General features: G+C 45.7%; 1 protein-coding gene across 4 annotated transcripts in view; it reads right to left on the bottom strand.

Moving 5' to 3' along the window:
• The window catches only part of LOC115113850 (slit homolog 1 protein-like), a 202,750-nt gene that overhangs the window by 163,586 nt on the left and 19,994 nt on the right, over nt 1-19,170 (bottom strand). For all 4 annotated transcript variants that reach the window (XM_065012727.1, XM_065012729.1, XM_065012728.1 and 1 more), the window contains exons 3-4: nt 17,852-17,923; nt 16,185-16,256 (exon numbers count right to left, since the gene is read on the bottom strand). In XM_065012727.1, coding sequence (XP_064868799.1) covers nt 16,185-16,256; nt 17,852-17,923 — 144 coding nt within the window. The remainder of the gene's footprint in view (nt 1-16,184; nt 16,257-17,851; nt 17,924-19,170) is intronic.

Raw genomic sequence — 19,170 nt, 5'->3', positions numbered from 1 at the left:
GGTCTCTGGTCTCTGGGCTGTCTGTCTGGCTAAACTCTGAACACAACAGATCTAAACACCGCAGACAGCAGGTAGACTGAACCAGCCATACGGGGGGAGAAGACACGAGGGAGAGGGTTTCAGATCCCAGCCATTCCCTGGAGGAACTATGATACTGAATGTATATGATGTATTATCTATAGCCATATGTTGGTTACTATCATGTTAAATCCTCCTTGACTTGAACTGTGAAAGTGGCAGGTCAGTTGAGAGCTGAGAACTCAGAAGGAGAGAGAGACAGTTGGTAAATGAAAAACAGAAAATGAACAGAACAATATAATGGCAAATGAACTCAATGCTTTTCTGGACCACATATCAGACATCTCTCTAATGAACTCAATGCTTTTCTGGACCACATATCAGACATCTCTCTAATGAACTCAATGCTTTTCTGGACCACATATCAGACATCTCTCTAATGAACTCAATGCTTTTCTGGACCACATATCAGACATCTCTCTAATGAACTCAATGCTTTTCTGGACCACATATCAGACATCTCTCTAATGAACTCAATGCTTTTCTGGACCACATATCAGACATCTCTCTAATGAACTCAATGCTTTTCTGGACCACATATCAGACATCTCTCTAATGAACTCAATGCTTTTCTGGACCACATATCAGACGTCTCTCTAATGAACTCAATGCTTTTCTGGACCACATATCAGACATCTCTCTAATGAACTCAATGCTTTTCTGGACCACATATCAGACATCTCTCTAATGAACTCAATGCTTTTCTGGACCACATATCAGACATCTCTCTAATGAACTCAATGCTTTTCTGTACCACATATCAGACATCTCTCTAATGAACTCAATGCTTTTCTGGACCACATATCAGACATCTCTCTAATGAACTCAATGCTTTTCTGGACCACATATCAGACATCTCTCTAATGAACTCAATGCTTTTCTGGACCACATATCAGACATCTCTCTAATGAACTCAATGCTTTTCTGGACCACATATCAGACGTCTCTCTAATTGAACCGTCAATGGATGAAGCTCCTCTCAGTCGTTGTTGAGGCCCACCAGGTCTTTAGAAAGGCAATATTGGCCTGTCACTCTCAAAAGAAAACAACAATCTCAGATGGCTACAGACCAAGAGAACTTACTCAACACTGAACAATGAAGAACAACCGTAGAACCACTGAACTCTTTCTCTCAGACAGCGCAGCTAGTGAATATCGTCATCTTACAGGTTTCTAAATAGAGACACAGAAACAAGAAGATTAAGACACAGAAACAAGAAGGTTAAGACACAGAAAGTGCTGGAAGGTAAATCGTCTCCATAGTAACATAAAGAGGAGAATATTGTTGGACTTGTCAGTGATGCAATGGAGACAAGAGAAGTATAACAGTCAAATGATATGAGAGGTTTCTCACCTCTTTTCTACCGGCTGAATACTGTGATAGCAACACACAACAGTCTTCTTCTTACAATGATATGAGAGGTTTCTCACCGCTTTTCTACCGGCTGAATACTGTGATAGCAACACACAACAGTCTTCTTCTTACAATGATATGAGAGGGTTCTCATCGCTTTTCTACCGGCTGAATACTGTGATAGCAACACACAACAGTCTTCTTCTTACAATGTAAGAATACACTGAATTTATACTCTGTCAGCAAGGTTGCACAATAACACGTCCTTTAAGAGAGACAGACAGAAGACAATGAACAATGAGGATGAGGGTAAGGACTGTAAAGGAAGTATGTTGGTCGATTGTGCACCAGTCTGTTAGCTTGTTCATGTGAAAATTCTTAGTCTTCTATGAATGGCCGTTTCTCTCTACAGTGACTTTATAGACTGTATCCCCCTATCGCTGACTCTGACTAAAACCCCAGCCACTGGCTATACTCTGACCTAGTGGAGCTGGGAGAAAAACAACACACACACACACGCCTAAATAACCAGTGGAGAAGTGAGGGAAACCAGAGAAGCAGGCCAGTCAAGGGCCAGGAATTCACCTTACATGGGAGAGAAATGACGAGAGCATAACAGACATGTTCATACTCTCTGTGTGTGTGTGTGTGTGTGTGTGTGTGTGTGTGTGTGTGTGTGTGTGTGTGTGTGTGTGTGTGTGTGTGTGTGTGTGTGTGTGTGTGTGTGTGTGTGTGTGTGTGTGTGTGTGTGTGAGCCATGTTAAATGATGGCCGTGATGTGTACACAGATGGCATGTATATGGTGAGTTGTGGCTTTCCTCTGTTCCACACTTATCTTCTCACAGGCCTCAGTGGATATTTACGACAGGGACGGGAGAGAGAGATCACATGCTTTAGCCAGGACAACGTGGTCGAGAGAGAATGAGAGAGAGGGAAAGAGACAGAGAGCACGGAAGGAAGGAAGTGGTGAACATACCTTCTTAATCCCTTAACGATTGGCCTTGCACAATTATCCAGCCCTCCCCTGATACCTTCATCTGGCCTATACTGGCCATCTGAGTATACAAAACATTAAGACATTTCCATGACATGGACTGATCAGGTGAATCCAGGTGAAAGCTATGATCCCTTATTGATGTCACTTGTTAAATCCACTTTAATCAGAGTAGCTGAAGGGGAAGAGACAGGAAAAATAAAGTTTACATTTTTTTTTAGTCATTTGGATTGTGTATGTGTGCCATTCAGAGGTTGAAGACAAAAAATGTAAGTGTCTTTGAATGGGGTATGGTAGTAGGTGCCAGGCGTACCGGTTTATTTCAAGAACCTCAACGCTGCTGGGTTTTCTGTGTGTATCAAGAATAGTCCACCACCCCAAAGAACATCCAGCCAACATGACACAACTGTGGGAAGCATTGGAATCAACATGGGCCAGCATCCCTGTGGAACGCTTTCAACACCTTGAAGAGTCCATTCCACTGACGAATTGAGGCTGTTCTGAGGGCAAAAAGGGGGGAAGTTGGGGGTGCATGTTGTTAATGTTTGGTATATGTAGGCCTAGTGAGTGGATTTAGGTTTGACTGACTGTGCTCAGTGGTTTTAGGCTGTCAGTGGGACTGTTTGGTTAGAAAGTTATAACCCCTGACTATTACAATGCAGCTATTTGGCTTCAAGGCTGTGGGACGGGCTGGGAACTGGAACAAGAGCAATATACTATGTACGCACACACTCACGCACACACTCACGCACACACTCACAAACACAACGTATATATATTAATTTTCTGGACTTTTTGGAGAGTAAAAATATATTTCCATCAAAATCCTATTTTCCCTAACCCCTAACCCAAAACCTACCCCTTAACATATCCCTAACACTAACCTTTACACACACACACACACACACACACACACACACACACACACACACACACACACACACACACACACACACACACACACAGGAAAGGCGTCAGAGAATTCCCAGTAGAGAGTAAATGATGAGAAAAGTTCAGGTTTAACTGAAAGACAGGAGGGTAAGACGGACTGCTGCTATCTCTATGGCCAGCAGGCTTCAGGCAGATAGCTCAGTGTGAGGCGGGCTCCTAGTAATGTCGCCCTCTCCCCTCTTCTCCTCTCCTCAATCTCCACATGAAAGACCAATAGCCAGGAGCAGCCTCCCTCTCCTCTCCCCCTATCTTCTCCTTTTCTCCTCTCCCTCTCCTTTCCCAGACCTCATTACCACAGCCTGGGGCCGAGGTCCAGTAGCAGTGGTCCCCTGTAAGCCGCTCTCAGTGGGCCAGGGCAGGGGAGAGAGAAGGGCTAAGAGGGGGAGGTAATGGGGAAATAGAGGACGGTGCTCAGTAAATAATTCTGCATGCTTCCCATCCGAAACAGTTCGGAACAGTTAGTGCAAATTTTAAGACAACATTTTGCGACGTTTTTGTTAGTTTTGGTATTCGGCAAGGTTTTTTTCTCGAGGCAAGCCGAGGTTCAGAGCTGAAGTCTAAGCCCATTCATTGTTGATTGGTCAACAGTAGGGATTCTTCAAGTGGCAGGTAGCCTAGTGGTTACCTGTGTTGGGCCAGTAACCGAAAGATTGCTGGATCAAATCCCTGAGCTGACAAGGTAAATATCTGTCGTTCTGCCCCTGAACAAAGCAGTTAAACCACTGTTCCCCAGTGGGCTGTCATTGTAAATAAGAATTTGTTCTTATCTGACATGCCTAGTTAAATAAATAAAGTGTTTGTCATTCAAAAATAGACGACTCTATTCCGCACCAATGTTTTCATAGAGAAATACTGCAACAAACATCTTCATTAGATGTAAAATTGTGCGACTAAGAGAAATCGGCAAAAATGTCAAAACTCGTTATCCAAGCGAAGGTTAACGGAGGACGCGAGCGAGGATGTAGCGAGGACGGAGCGAGGACGCGAGCGAGGACGGAGCGAGGACGCGAGCGAGGACGCGAGCGAGGACGGAGCGAGGACGCGAGCGAGGACGGAGCGAGGACGCGAGCGAGGACGGAGCGAGGACACGAGCGAGGACGGAGCGAGGACACTCGTTCGGATCGCCTAGCTGAGTTCTACTAGATGCCAGCGGAACCGAAGCATGCGGAAGCTTTAAGGCCTGCTGGTCAAGTCTTTTTCAGCCAGAGCTCAGGCGGTAGGTGAGGAGGATAGGGGTAATATGGATGGAGACGGGGGAGGTAATGGGGGAGACTCTTATCATCTTCTCTGTTTCATCCTCCCTGGCCTCCCACTGACCAGCGCTGCTTTGAAGTGTTAATACAGCCAATGTTAATGCTGTCAGGGCCAGTCCCATCTCGAAGCTCACAGAGGAGATCCATTTATTTCATGTCTCCGCCTCGCCAATCTTTCCCTTTCCCATCCCTCTCTCCCTGTCACCTCTGGACTCCTCACACAAACACACACAAACACTGATTTAGCTTATTTTCACCTCAAGCAGGCGCATCTGTGTACAAGAGGGAGGGGGACAGGGGTGGGTGTAAGGATTGTTTGGGTGGGGCAGGTATGTGTATGATTGCCCCCCCCCCTCTATGTAACAGCACTACTGACACAGCAAGTGTTATTCTTTACTACTTTACACAGCCTTAGGGAGAGAGACCACCTGCACAGAACAACACACACTCATTTTCTCTCTCTCTCTCTCTCTCTCTCTCTCTCTCTCTCTCTCTCTCTCTCTCTCTCTCTCGCTCTCTCTCACAGACACACACACACACACACACATTGAGGATAATGAGATCAGAGTTCCATGCTGCCCTCACAGTGGGGGTCAGAGACACTGTCAGAGAGGCCCAATACTGGGAGCTGATGAGCTGGGCTCAGAGGGTGTGTGTGCCTGCCAGTGCGTGTGAGTGAGTGAGTGAGTGAGTGAGTGTGAGAGAGAGAGAGAGAGAGAGAGAGAGAGAGAGAGAGAGAGAGAGAGAGAGAGAGAGAGAGAGAGAAAGGAAGAAGGAACATGGAGCTTTGGTGTGCAGTAAGAGAAGATCAATAGTTATGTGAAGTGTGATAGCAAGTGATAACAATACGAACACAGAGACACACAGTTAGACAGACACCTGGAGACTTGAAGGCTGTTACCTGAAAACAACAACACATTTATAACTCTTCATGCTTGGCACAGAGGTGTGAACTTGGCCTTCGAAACACACACACACCCAAGCACAAGCAAAGACACAAACACATGTAAACAAACGCTTAACCTCGGTTGGCAGAGCGATGGGAACTGGACTAAAAGTATAAGGCTTCCCGTTCTGGAAAACTACGATCTGAAACAAGAGAGTCGTTATTCCGAACTGGCTGGAAAAATCCTGAGAGCCTCACAAGAGTTCACTTACTGCACCCTCTACTAGAAAAAGAGGGTGGAAGAGAGAGAGAGAGAGAGAGAGAGAGAAAGAGAGAGAGAGAGAGAGAGAGAGATGGGGCGGAGCTGAACCTAAATGTGAGGTTAGGGGTAACATCTCGGTTCATGACTCAGTGGAGTGAATCACATCCCATGACCTCCAACATCTCAGCCATCCATCCAGCCATGCAGAGCTGTTCTGTGGGCTATAAGGAAAGACCAGAGTCATCCTCACTTTAACTCCTCTGGAATGTAGAGAACAAAGAAAAGGAGATGAAGCTGCAAACAACAAACAAACATAAACACACAGACAGAGCCGCGAGGACACACACACACAAGCAGACACAGCCGGGGGAGAGGAAGGAATTCCACAGAGATTCTCTCTCCACAGGAAAAATGGGATATGCCTCAAACCTGTAATTATACACTCATGCGCGTGCCGCACACACACACTATGACTGAACTACGAAGATTTCTACTAAACTTCATCATACCCTTCATTCATACCCAACTATTGCCTAACTATGTTTAAATGAGACCCTTTATTATGTGACTCAGACCACTAAACAGCAGTCAGAATTTTAACAACTGTTTCAACAGCTTGGTTGAGCCTGAAGCCATTCTGCAGTCTAGTCCCTCTAATCACCTTACATACTAGATTAAACTGTGTTTTATACAATCCGCTATCACAGTCTCACTTCAGAATTAGACGTTCATCCATGTTTCTCAAACGTCAGATTTGGAAGGTGTTGGAAATGTCAAATTTGGAAGTGTTTAAGGTTAAGTTTAAGCATTGACTACGGATTTTTTAAGTTTAAGTTTAAGTTTAGGCATTAACTCAGAAATCGTAAGGTTAGGCATTAACTCCGAATGGTCAAGGTAAGGGTTGAGGTTTGGGATAGGCTTGAAACAAAAATCTCAAAAACAACAAACCTACTTGAAGGTAACATTGCTCACTGTTGCCACTAGTGGTCGGTTTCCATGTCAACTCCCGATGTCCTCAGGCATGGATGGATGTTGAATACTGACTTGTATCAGGGGTGACCAGGCTGGTTTTATATTATTAAAGTGGCCAGTGATTTCAAGCCTCTAATATGCTAGTGATGGCTATTTAACAGTCTGATGGCCTTGTGATAGAAGCTGTTTTTCAGTGTCTCGGTCCCAGCTTTGATGCACCTGTACTGACCTTGCCTTCTGGATGATAGCAGCAGGGTGAACAGGTGGTTGTTGGGTGGTTGTTGTCCTTGATGATCTGTTTGGCCTTCCTGTGACATCGGTGATGCGTTGGGCAGACCGCACCACCCTCTGGAGAGCCAGGCGGTGATACAGACCGACAGGATGCTCTCAATTGTGCATCTGTAAAAGTTTGAGAGGGGGCCTCCCGGGTGGCGCAGTGGCCTAGGGCACTAGCTGTGCCGCCAGAGACCCTGGGTTCGCACCCAGGCTCTGTCGCAGCCGGCCACGACCGGGAGGTCCGTGGGGCGACCCACAATTGGCCTAGCGTCGTCCGGGTTAGGGAGGGCTTGGCCGGTAGGGATATCCTTGTCTCATCGCGCACGGGCCGGGCGCAGTGGCGGGCCGGGCGCAGTGCACGCTAACCAAGGTCGCCAGGTGCACAGTGTTTCCTCCGACACATTGGTGCGGCTGGCTTCTGGGTTGGATGCACGCTGTGTTAAGAAGCAGTGAGGCTTCCCGGTCATGGCTTTCGACCTTCGTCTCTCCCGAGCCCGTACGGGAGTTGTAGCAATGAGAATAGATAGTAATTACTAACAATTAGGGAGAAAAGAGGGTAAAATGTTGCAACTTCTTCACCACACTGTCTGTGTGGGTGAACCATTTCAGTTTAACTTGAAGATTTCCACCTTCTCCACTATGGTCCCGTCGATGTGGATAGTGTTCCCTCTGCTGTTTCCTGAAGTCCACAATCATCTCCTTTGTTTTGTTAGGCGAATGCAGTAAGCCAAGGTAAGTTGCTAGCTAGCATTAAACTTATCTTATAAAAAACAATCAATCATAATCACTAGTTAATGGTTGATGATATTACTAGATATTATCTAGCGTGTCCTACGTTGTGTATAATCTGACTGAGTCTCTAAGTATCTGACTGAGCGGTGGTAGGCAGAATCAGGCGCGTAAACATTAATTCAAACAGCACTTTCGTGCATTTTGCCAGCAGTTCTTCGTTGTGCGTCAAGCATTGCGCTGTTTATGACTTCAAGCCTATCAACTCCCGAGATGAGGCTGGTGTAACCGAAGTGAAATGGCTGGCTAGTTAGCGCGCGCTAATAGCTTTTCAAACGTCACTTGCTCTGAGCCTTGGGGTGGTTGTTACCCTTGCTCTGCATGGGTAACGCTGCTTCGAGGGTGGCTTTTGTCGTTGTGTTCCTGGTTCGAGCCCAGGGAGGAGTGAGGAGAGGGACGGAAGCTATACTGTTACACTGGCAATACTAAAGTGCCTATAAGAACATCCAATAGTCAAAGGTTAATGAAATACAAATGGTATAGAGGGAAATAGTCCTATAATTCCTATAATAACTACAACCTAAAACATCTTACCCGGGAATATTGAAGACTCATGTTAAAAGGAACCACCAGCTTTCATATGTTCTCATGTTCTGAGCAAGGAAATTAAACGTTAGCTTTCTTACATTGCACATATTGCACTTTTACTTTCTTCTCCAACACTTTGTTTTTGCATTATTTAACCAAATTGAACATGTTTCATTATTTATTTGAGGCTAAATTGATTTTATTGATGTATTATATTAAGTTAAAATAATTGTTAATTCAGTATTGTTGTAATTGTCACTATTACAAATACATTTTTAAAAATCGGCCGATTAATCGGCATCGGCTTTTTTGGGCCTCCAATAATTGGTATCGCCGTTGAAAAATCATAATCGGTTGACCTCTAGTTCAGACCCAGGGCCTCGAACTTAATGATGAGCTTGGAGGGTACTATGGTGTTGAATGCTGAGCTATAGTCAATGAACAGCATTCTTACATTGGTATTCCTCTCGTCCAGATTGGATAGGGCAGTGTGCAGTGTGATGGCGATTGCGTCGTCTGTGGATCTATTGAGGCGGTAAGCAAATTGAAGTGGGTCTAGGGTGTCAGGTAAGATAGAGGTGACATGATCCTTGACTAGTCTCTCAAAGCACTTCATGATGACAGAAGTGAGTGCTACGGGGAGTTAGTCATTTAGTTCAGTTACCTTCGCTTTTTTGGTTACAGGAACAATGGTGGACATCTTGAAGCATGTGGGGACAACAGACTGGGATAGGGAGAGATTGAATATGTCCGTAAACAAGCCAGCTGGTCTGCGCATGCTCTAAAGACATGTCTAGGGATGCCTTCTGGGCAGCCTTGCGAGGGTTAACAGGCTTAAATGTCTTACTCATGTCGGCCACGGAGAAGGAGAGCCCACTGGCTGTTTTTGCATATGTGTGTACGGACAGATTGTGTTTTTGTAGGCAATCTGTGAGTGTGTGTGTGTATCTGTGTGTGTGTACGGACAGTGTGTGTGTGTGTGTGTGTGTGTGTGTGTGTGTGTGTGTGTGTGTGTGTGTGTGTGTGCCCTGCAGTTTATTTGTTTACCCTGGCAAACAGTAGCAGACAGAGCAGAGCTGGGGGCTGGAGGAGCAGCTTCCTGTAGGCTACCCAGGGAGGGAGAGGGGATGTTAGGAGTCATTACCCGAGGGAGAGGAGGGGTGTCTGGGGCAGAACTCTGTGGCGTGCTGCCTGGTGACACCCGAAGACCCAGAGCCAGGCTACACACACACACACATGCACACACATGCACACACACATACACAGCCTTCGTCATAATGCTACTGCCAGGGGATTACACTGGGATACTGTGGAAGCCTTGCAAAGATTATATGAAACACAGTATAGGTTTCTGAAGACGACAAAGAGAAGATTTACTACTAGACTATGATGCTGTGATAGTGTTGGATATACTGGACAAAAGACCTACACTACGTCATGTTCACCAATATACCGTAGAGAGACTGATGAGCTGCATGTAGAAAAGGGAAATGAGAGATATCAGTTTATGAAGTGTATGATAAAAGTACTGGATTTCCCATTTAGAAAGGCATGAAATCTGCTATACATCCGGACCTTCCTCAATATGCTGCTCGAGACATACACACACAGGGCTGCCACTATCAGGGCTGTTATTACTGGCTCAAACCACAGAATTCCACCAGTCCCGCAAACGCAGGCAAAAGCCAGGGTGTGTGTGTGTGTGTGTGTCTCCTGTATGTCACTTTCAATCAGGTCCTGCCAAGGCCTGCCGTCACCGACACACACACACACACATACACACGCCATACACAGCTCCGTAAGTGAAGTCCCTGTGTGTGTGTCCTCATGACGGATCTAGACCACACTGTAATGTCTTATTCATGTTGTATCAATTCATAATAACCAGACCAGTCCAACTCCACACACACAACAAACGCACAACACACACACACCTATACCCTGGCCTCAATGACTGAAGTTAGGTCTAGCCTGATGTGTATCTGGGACATCCGGACTGTAGTTATCAGGAGCTCTGAACATCAGAGGACACACACACAGGGGACTGATGTCCCAGCGATTTAACGTGAATATTTTACAACCCTCGATCCATCTGTTGAATTATTCATGAGCAACACAGAATTGTTAGTACAAACACCTCTTTCTCCCTCCATCTCTTCTTCTCTCCATCTCTTCATCTCTCCATCTCTTCCTCTTCTTCTCTCGCTCACTCTCCCTCTTTGTCTTTCTACCTTTACCATTGTGTCTCTCTCTTTCTCTGTTGATGTCTGTGTCTTCTGTGTTAGTGAATATTTCAGATGGTGGGGTGGTTTTAAAATTACCCCCTTTTGGCTTCCGCTCGCCTCAAATGATTTACTCTGTGTTTCCTCTTTATATACACACACACGGTACATCTCGTAAAAAACAATTGACAACCTATAAACCAGATGACAAGGCCAGGGGTATGACCTTGGGTAGGGGTCTGGGACTGGGATTGAACCTGCATCATCTGCAGGCTACAAGACTGTGTTAGGCCACTGAGCTAATAAAGTCTAGGAATTAGCTTGGGGAGCCAGCTAATGCAAGTCTTCAGGTCTCGGACAAGGTTATTCATCATGTGATATATGGCCAAGTGGTCCGGGCCAAGGAGGGCAGGAACCATGATAGAGGTGGAGAGAGGGGGACAGGGAGGGAGGAAAAGAAAAGGTGTCCCCTGGCATCTTCACTGGTCATTCATCAGGAAGGGCAGAGAGAAGGACACGACAAGACCAGCCTCAATCATTAACAGGGGCGCACACGTGCGCACACACACATACGCACACACATACAGGAATTCTCCCAATAATCACAGAATCTCCCCGAATGTCCTACTGAGAAACAGTTCCCTCAGCATAAAACACCAAACAAACACAGTGAAAACACAGCGTCGGTCCAATATAAACACATATAATAGGTATGAATGCATGAACACACAGCTAAAGCATCCCTTTTATCTCCTAAAATAGATTTATAAAGAACGTAATCCCTGTTGAATGCCTGCTATCCCCATATTAGCAAACTGAGGTGTAATTAGCGTTTGAGTGTGTGTGTGTGTGTTATTCTGTGTGTCTGTGTTAGAGTTTGTGTATCAGACCAATCCGGTTGTCAAGCATTAGCACGGAAACAAGCAACGAACCACACAGCTCTAACCCGCCCCGAACACTACCCCCAAAATATCTCACACATCCTCTCTACCATTCTTTACCCCCCACGGTGTAGGGGAGGACCGCACCCTTCCTCTCCTCCCCTCCCCACAAACACACACCTGGCCCTCCCATGGTGCAGGTAAAGAGAACACTCCCCCCCCCCCGTTCCTCTCCTAACCCTCCCTACTCCACCTGATTCCACCCTCCATAGAGATGGAACTGACCTGAACTCTCACCCCCTCCTGCCTGCACTCTGAGCCCCTGTCCAGTCCAGGAGCAACCCCTAGCCCCTTCCTCTTTGGTGGTGCACATTCATCAATGTAGGACAGTTGTAAGACTATACAGCTGTAGGTAGGTAGCTCTGCTAAACCCATTAGAGGGTTCAGTTGAACCATCAAGTATCACTTACACCTAAATACCTGTTCTTCTATTTTCGGACGAAGCCCTATGGGGAGACGGAATGTTATTTTCGCAAGGAGCGTGGGGGCCCCTGGTGTTAGAGAGAGAAAGACGGAGAGAGATGGAGAGAAAGATGGCGACCTCCCAAGCTAGTTGTCACCTACAGCAGGGGTAGACACCTAGATTCAGCTACAGGACGATTTTTGTCTGAGAGGGTGTTAACATCATTTTAATAATTTGTAGACTGCAAATTGACCACAACTAAGCCCAAAAATGTGTTTTTATTTTAAAATAATTTTGTGGGAATACTTGGGATCAGATTTCCTAAATTAAACACATTTTTTACTGAATTCCTGGTGATTTCAGTCTTTTTTTGACCCAAAACTAAAATAAAATCTGTATTTCTTTGTTTTATTATATATTTTTTACAAAGATCTTTGAGGGTGCATGAAAAAAACATTGTGGGACTGTTTTGGCCCGCAGGCCGCCTGTCGATGACCCCTGACCTACAGTGTGTGTGTCATACATAGTAAAACAGGCACAAAGACGAGCAGCCGTACACAGTGATCCTGAGAGATCATAAATACCCTAACCCTTCTCTGCCCTTCCCCTCCTCCTACTCCCCTCCTCTTCCCCCCCATCCCTCCAAACCAGATGCTGTTCCCTGGAGGCACCTATTACGCTGAGTCCTTGGCCCCCTCCCTCTCTCCATCCCTCCATCCCTCCTTCCTCCTACTCTCACACTGTGAACACCTAATTACAGACCAGGAGAGTAGATTACAGAGCTGCACTGCCGAGAACCAGGGACTGAGGGATTGAGGTAGGGATGGAAGGAGAGAGAGGAGGGGGACACCAGGCCGTTAACGATGATGGATACTGTTCTGTTTTCACTGTTATTGTCCCTTTGCTTGGCACTCTTCTGCTTTCCTCCTCTAGTCCTCTACTCCTCTTCTGTTCCCATGCTTTCCCACCACTACCAGGCACCTCAATCCATCACCCAGCTCTAACAATCTCTAATAATCTCCAATCATGTCTCATTATCTCCAATTATCTCTTATCTGCTCTGTTCCTCATGCATCAGTGTCTCACTTATCTCTCAGACATCCACACAGAGTAAAGGAGGTAGCTACAAAGAGAGTTAGAGAGTTGGAGAGAGTTAGCTAACTAACTCCATCTTCTCTAGATAAAATGGAAAATGTGCTGCTCCATTCTAGATTAGAGTGCACAAAAGACACTTACTGAGAGCTACAGTAAAATTACATTTATAATTCCTTCATGACAGTAACAACAACCTTTCTCTTCCAAACTTCACTTTTACCTCAAACTACTAGATGTATATTTGCTGTGTTCTCTCCTGCCACACCAACACCTTATTGTCCTGTAAACAGTTAATGAGCAGGCTGGTTTAACGACTGCCAGTCTGTCTATAATGTCTGTAACTGTCCCGTCCACCACTACACCACACTCATCTGTTCATTTAACTAGCGGCGCCTTTTACTCTTCCTCTGCGGTCAACCACTGCAGGCCTGGGAGAAGAGAAGGTAGAGGAGAGGAGCATGATCAGAGAAGAGAAGGTAGAGGAGAGGAGCATGATCAGAGAAGAGAAGGTAGAGGAGAGGAGCATGATCAGAGAAGAGAAGGTAGAGGAGAGAAGAGATATGACGATGTACTCTCCATCACTCATTCCAGAAGGAATACAAAAACAGAATGGTAAAGAACAAGACAGAGAGAGAGAGAGAGAGAGAGAGAGAGACGGGGAGCTAGCTAACATCTGGGTTAGCCTTCCACCTGAGGCCTGGAGGCTTTCCCATTAACCCCTCTTGTTAAGGCCATTAAAGACAGACCCTAACAAGCCCCTGTGAGCACTTAGAGCAAGTGCAAAGACAGAAACCCACACACACATGGTCAGACATTCTGTGGGAGTGAAAACCTGTTAAGTACATGAAGCTCTCTCTCCTGGCAGTAACCTAACTACGCCAGTCTAGTGCCCAGACCCCATGTTGTGACGGAAAGACGGAGACCACTGATGATTTAAGAAGCAGCGAGCGCATCAGGAAATCTCTTTGTCTTGGTACTGCTCTGTTTAATGAGGCCCCGTCTGCTAGACAACTACAGGACGGGAGACATTTTACTGTTACTGCCTGTCTGTGAACAATAACGTTTCATTCTTCACACAAAGTTTCTAATCTATCCTATATCCTATATGCTCTTATGAGGCTGGTGTGAGAAAATCCCCTACTTCCTAAACAAATTTGCACTTCTTCAGATGAAATACATGCTGGCATGCTCATTATCAGACTTCGGCCTGTAATAAATGATAAAAATGCAGACATGCACGCACAGTGCTGGTACACAGTGAATGGTCTAAACAGGTGTTCAACATTCTTAGGCATCTTATTCTCCAGAAAGGGTTTGAAAGGGAGACCTACTCATGAAAGAAGCCAGCTAGTAACGGAAATAAAGAGCAGATTGAATGGAAGTAGAAGCAGAGAGATCTGTTAATCCAATCCTTCAGCTGCTGGCCTGCAAAGTCTGGTCTGGTTGATGGACTAATCAATGGCTCAAGGCTATGCTCTGGCCTCACCTGGTAGACCGCTTAGAAGGCTGTCGTAGAACAGTACAGAATTACCTAGGACATCAGTCAGTCACAAACACACATAAATGCACCCAAGCATGCACACACGTGTGCGCACACACACACACCGCCCATTCACAACTCTAGCCTTTAAGTCTCAAACAGCCGTTGTGTTTTTGGAGCAGTCTACCAACAGTGCTCCATTCCAGCTTCAGCCTCTATTTCCTACACGAGGCCTTCAAGGCTTTCCCCTCTTTGTTTAGCATTATTCATGCAATTGTGCAATACAGTTGTAGTACTCACTGGTGATGACACTCCTAAGCCTTTCCATTTATTAAAAGTGGACTAGACTATTGGAAGTGGCTCCAGAAGGGTAGGGATACGGAGAGGGACTGGGACTGGGACTGGGGACAGGAGAAGTGCAGAGGGAAATGATGTTTCCATGTCCCAGTGTTTTATTATTCCCAGATGCAGCACCAGGTAACCTAAAGTAGAATGATCGGAGCCAGAACAATCGGCCAGCGGCAGGGACACTCATTATCCTTCGGAAAATAGAACCTTGTTACGGCACACTAATAAAAGTTTAGCCTTACTTTGGGATGGTCACGCCACAGGGGTGTGTGTGTGTGTGTGTGTGTGTGTGTGTGTGTGTGTGTGTGAGTGTGAGTGTGAGTGTGTGTGTGTGAGCGTGAGCGTGTGCGTGTGCGTGTGCGTGTGAGTGTGCGTGTGTGTGTGTGAGCGTGAGCGTGTGTGTGTGTGTGTGTGTGTGTGTGTGTGTGTGAGTGAGTGTGAGTGATAGAGAGAGATTTAAACCACCAGGATGCATCACCAAACATCATACCCATTGGAGTAGAGAGAATGACTCCTTCCTCCAGCAGCAGTTTGGATTCCTCTCCAACAAGATGGAACTCTCCCTACTAACCAACATAGTCAAATAGCCACTTATTCCATAATCCTCAACACCACACGGTGACCCACCGCTGCTAAATTGTTGCCAACACTGGAATATATATGATGTATTGTTAAATATATATTTCTGCCTAGAAGACGCTAGACGCGCTTTTAAATGGATAGTCGTTGGATCAATGACTGAAAGTCTATGGGAACAGCAAGCATGTTGTTGCGCTTAAGCTAGTAGCAATGCACCCCCTACCCTTGCTACCACTACTGAAAAAAACCTAGGGAAAACACTGCCACACCAACTCCAGGTTACTAAAGCATTCACACAAACACACACAACCCACACAACCCCAGAATTGGCAGAGGATTTCGCAACACACTCCGACATGCCAAGACCTCCTGGATTTCTACTATCCAGTCTTCACAAACATGTGAGTACGCACACAAACACACACACACACACACACATACACTTCCATGGCAGGAAGCAGGTAAAGGGTGAGGAAGAGAAAGCAATGTGTACTCACAGAAGAGTGAGACAGAGAGTGTGTATAGAAGAGAGTGTGTGTATGATAATATAAAGTGTATGTACTCACAGAAGAGTGAGACAGAGAGTGTGTATAGAAGAGAGTGTGTGTATGATAATATAAAGTGTGTGTACTCACAGAAGAGTGAGACAGAGAGTGTGTATAGAAGAGAGTGTGTGTATGATAATATAAAGTGTGTGTACTCACAGAAGAGTGAGACAGAGAGTGTGTATAGAAGAGAGTGTGTGTATGATAATATAAAGTGTGTGTACTCACAGACGTGAAAGTGCAGGGTTCTTCTGAAACAGAAGTTCAGGAAGCTGCTGCAGTTGGTTCCTATTCAGGCGCCTGGCACAGAAAATGCATGTTTAGTACAGCAGATATGTCCCGGTCAGGTATGCACTAGAAATCAGATCTGCACTTTGATGAACTAGATTATGGTACATTATTTCTGCACGATGCATGCCAACACTACACATAGACACTATTATTTATCAGTAGATTGCATTTCAGTTCACATAAATACAACCACAATGTTTGTGTTACAGAAGTATGGGATATGGATAAGGGAAATATTATACTAGTCAGGGACAGAAGAAAACAACAGATTTATTGGTCCCCTATAGACGTATCAGTTATGTGAACACATCCAGCTTGCATCTCTAGGGGACCGAGAAAACAACGGTTACTAAATAACATTTGTAGAGACAGATGAGTGTGTTGGAGCCTTCAGGCAGCTTGGCTTGGCACTGCCTTCCCCTCCCCAGGATAACAAATGAAAGAGGCTGGCAGGCTTTATGCAAATACAACCATTAAGAAAATTAGGAACAGACTGTTACTAATTGCCATTTGAAACCACAGCTTTATACTGTCTCAATGCTCCATTGGAAACACATGGGAATGAATGGGAGAGGAGAGGCAGGTCGGGTCGTGCCTGTAGCATAGCGTAGACAGATGTGTGGGCCCAGAGCCATAGACAGATACACAGACTGGGTTGGAGATGGAGAATTATAATGGACTTGACTGGGTTTCTAGCGGCTCTGTTCATACTGAACTGGATCCGCTAAGTTAGTGGGTTTGGAACTAAAAGGTGCTATCTAGAACCTTAAAGGTTTTTTTGGCTGTCCCCATAGTTGAACCCTTTGAAGAACCCTTTTGGGTTGGAGGAAGAACCCTTGAGGGTTCTATGTAGAACCATTTGTACTGAGGAACTCCACATGGAACCCAAAAGGGTTCTACCTAGAAGAAAAATGGGTTTTTACCTGGAACCAAAAATGGTTCTCCTATGGGGACAGCCGGAGAACCATTTTGGAACCATTTTTTCTAAAAGTGTAGGTTGAGGTGAACCTGCTAATAAGTTAGTGAGCTTTATACTAGTTTCAAAGGTGGGTAAATGCTGAGCACGGATGATCTCGTTAGACCCATTCACACCAAGCTTAATGTGTCTCTCCTAGATCTCCATACCCTCACCTCTCACCACATGTTTAGTGACCAACAGAAGAGTGTATCTGATGTGGTCCTCACACACACACACTGGGTGGGGCTCTTTAATATCATTGTGGCTAGAGCACTGCCCTTTTTGTACATGATGCTGCTCCATCATTTCCTGTGGCTAACACTGCCATACAGTATGGGGGTCTAGGTTTGTTTTATCTGTTAACCATGGTGTGGGGAGTGTGTTTGTCTATGTATTACCCTGCTGTTTTCAAGCTGTTCATGCAGTCACACGTTAAAGTGATATTCACGCAAAGCCTCATGTTCCAGTGCTGGGCCAGGGCTGTGGCCTCCTGAGGAAGGATGGGTTGGGTAAACCCAAACCTCAGCTAAATTTACCTGCTCCCAGGCCGCCACTCGCGACAGACAGGGATGTTCAAATATAGCCAACCCCTAAACCTCTTTGAGAGCAAATATGAACACGCAGACAAATGCTGTAGCCTACTTACAGTCTCTCCAGCTCCTTCATGTCATCAAACGCTCCACGCTCTATCGCTCCAATCTGATTCTCCATCAACTGTCTACAGAGAGAAAGAGAGAGAGAGAAAGAGAGAAATATAGATAGTTACGCATAGTGCTAGATTTCTCTGAAAGTACGTGGTACTGTATAACAGCAATTGTTTGAAACTCACGCATTACGCACATGAAAAGCGTGAAATCGTTGCTCCTCACGAGCTTCCCGCCTTCTGTTCAGAAACCTCACAAGCTGACAGGTTGCCATAGCAATGTAAGCTAACGTGACAGTTTATTTTCCCGCTGACCGTTTGACAGACTGTTTCTTCTAGTGATGAATGATTGTGCATATTTGACAGATTGTAAGTAGGTAATTATATATGCTTGTTTTTCACTGTAACATTTATATGTAGTTGTTTTCAGATGAATATGGAAATAATAAGAAATGGTCTTGTATTCCACCATGTAATTTATGTTTGCTTTGTTGTCTGCTACTGTATGCTAGCTTCTGTTGCTGTCTTTGCGTGATAATGCTAGGCTTGCTCTTCTAAATCATATGGCCTTTTCTGTTTATGTTGAAATGGTTTTATTCCCTATAGAACTACATTTATTCCACATACCTTCTCACATATCCCATGTGCACCTGTGTAACCGATGTGAAATGGCTAGCTAGTTAGCGGTGGTGCGCGCTAATAGTGTTTCAATCGGTGACGTCACTCGCTTTGAGACCTTGAAGTTGTGGTTCCCCTTGCTCTGCAAGGGCCGCGGCTTTTGTGGAACGATGGGTAACGATGCTTAGTGGGTGTTGATGTGTGCAGAGGGTCCCTGGTTCGAGCCCAGGTTGGGGCGAGGAGAAGGTACGGAAGCTATACTGTTACACCAAGCCTCAACGGGGTTCCTGTGGCCAACCCTCTCTCTACCCAGCTGTCCCAGAACCTACTCATCCCCTAGAGTGGGCCTACCCACACTCTGTTTTAGTATGTGTTTAGTATGTGTTTCAGTCACTCAGTCACCTAAGGCTTTAGGCGTAGGGGGAACGAGGTTGCTGAAGGTTGGGGTTGGGAAATGGGTGGTAAAGGCCCCTTGTTAAGTGTGTGTATAGGCTGGCTAGTTCCAGCACCCCTTTTGCCCAAGGCAATGGTGTGATCCACACTCACTCATACACACAACCACACACATATAGGGCAGTGGTGTGGTCTGGGGCTGGCTGTGGAATCTTGGCACCGGGGGGCATCTCAGGGATCATAGCCAGGAAAGAGTTTCTGAAGGTAGGTTAGTGAGGCAGGCCACTGTGCCTTGAGGTCTGGTGTGGTCT

Source organism: Oncorhynchus nerka, linkage group LG28 (assembly GCF_034236695.1).
Source record: "Oncorhynchus nerka isolate Pitt River linkage group LG28, Oner_Uvic_2.0, whole genome shotgun sequence".
Taxonomy (NCBI): Eukaryota; Metazoa; Chordata; class Actinopteri; order Salmoniformes; family Salmonidae; genus Oncorhynchus; species Oncorhynchus nerka.
Note: the sequence above shows the minus strand (reverse complement) of the source record. Positions and strands in the feature narration are given on the sequence as shown.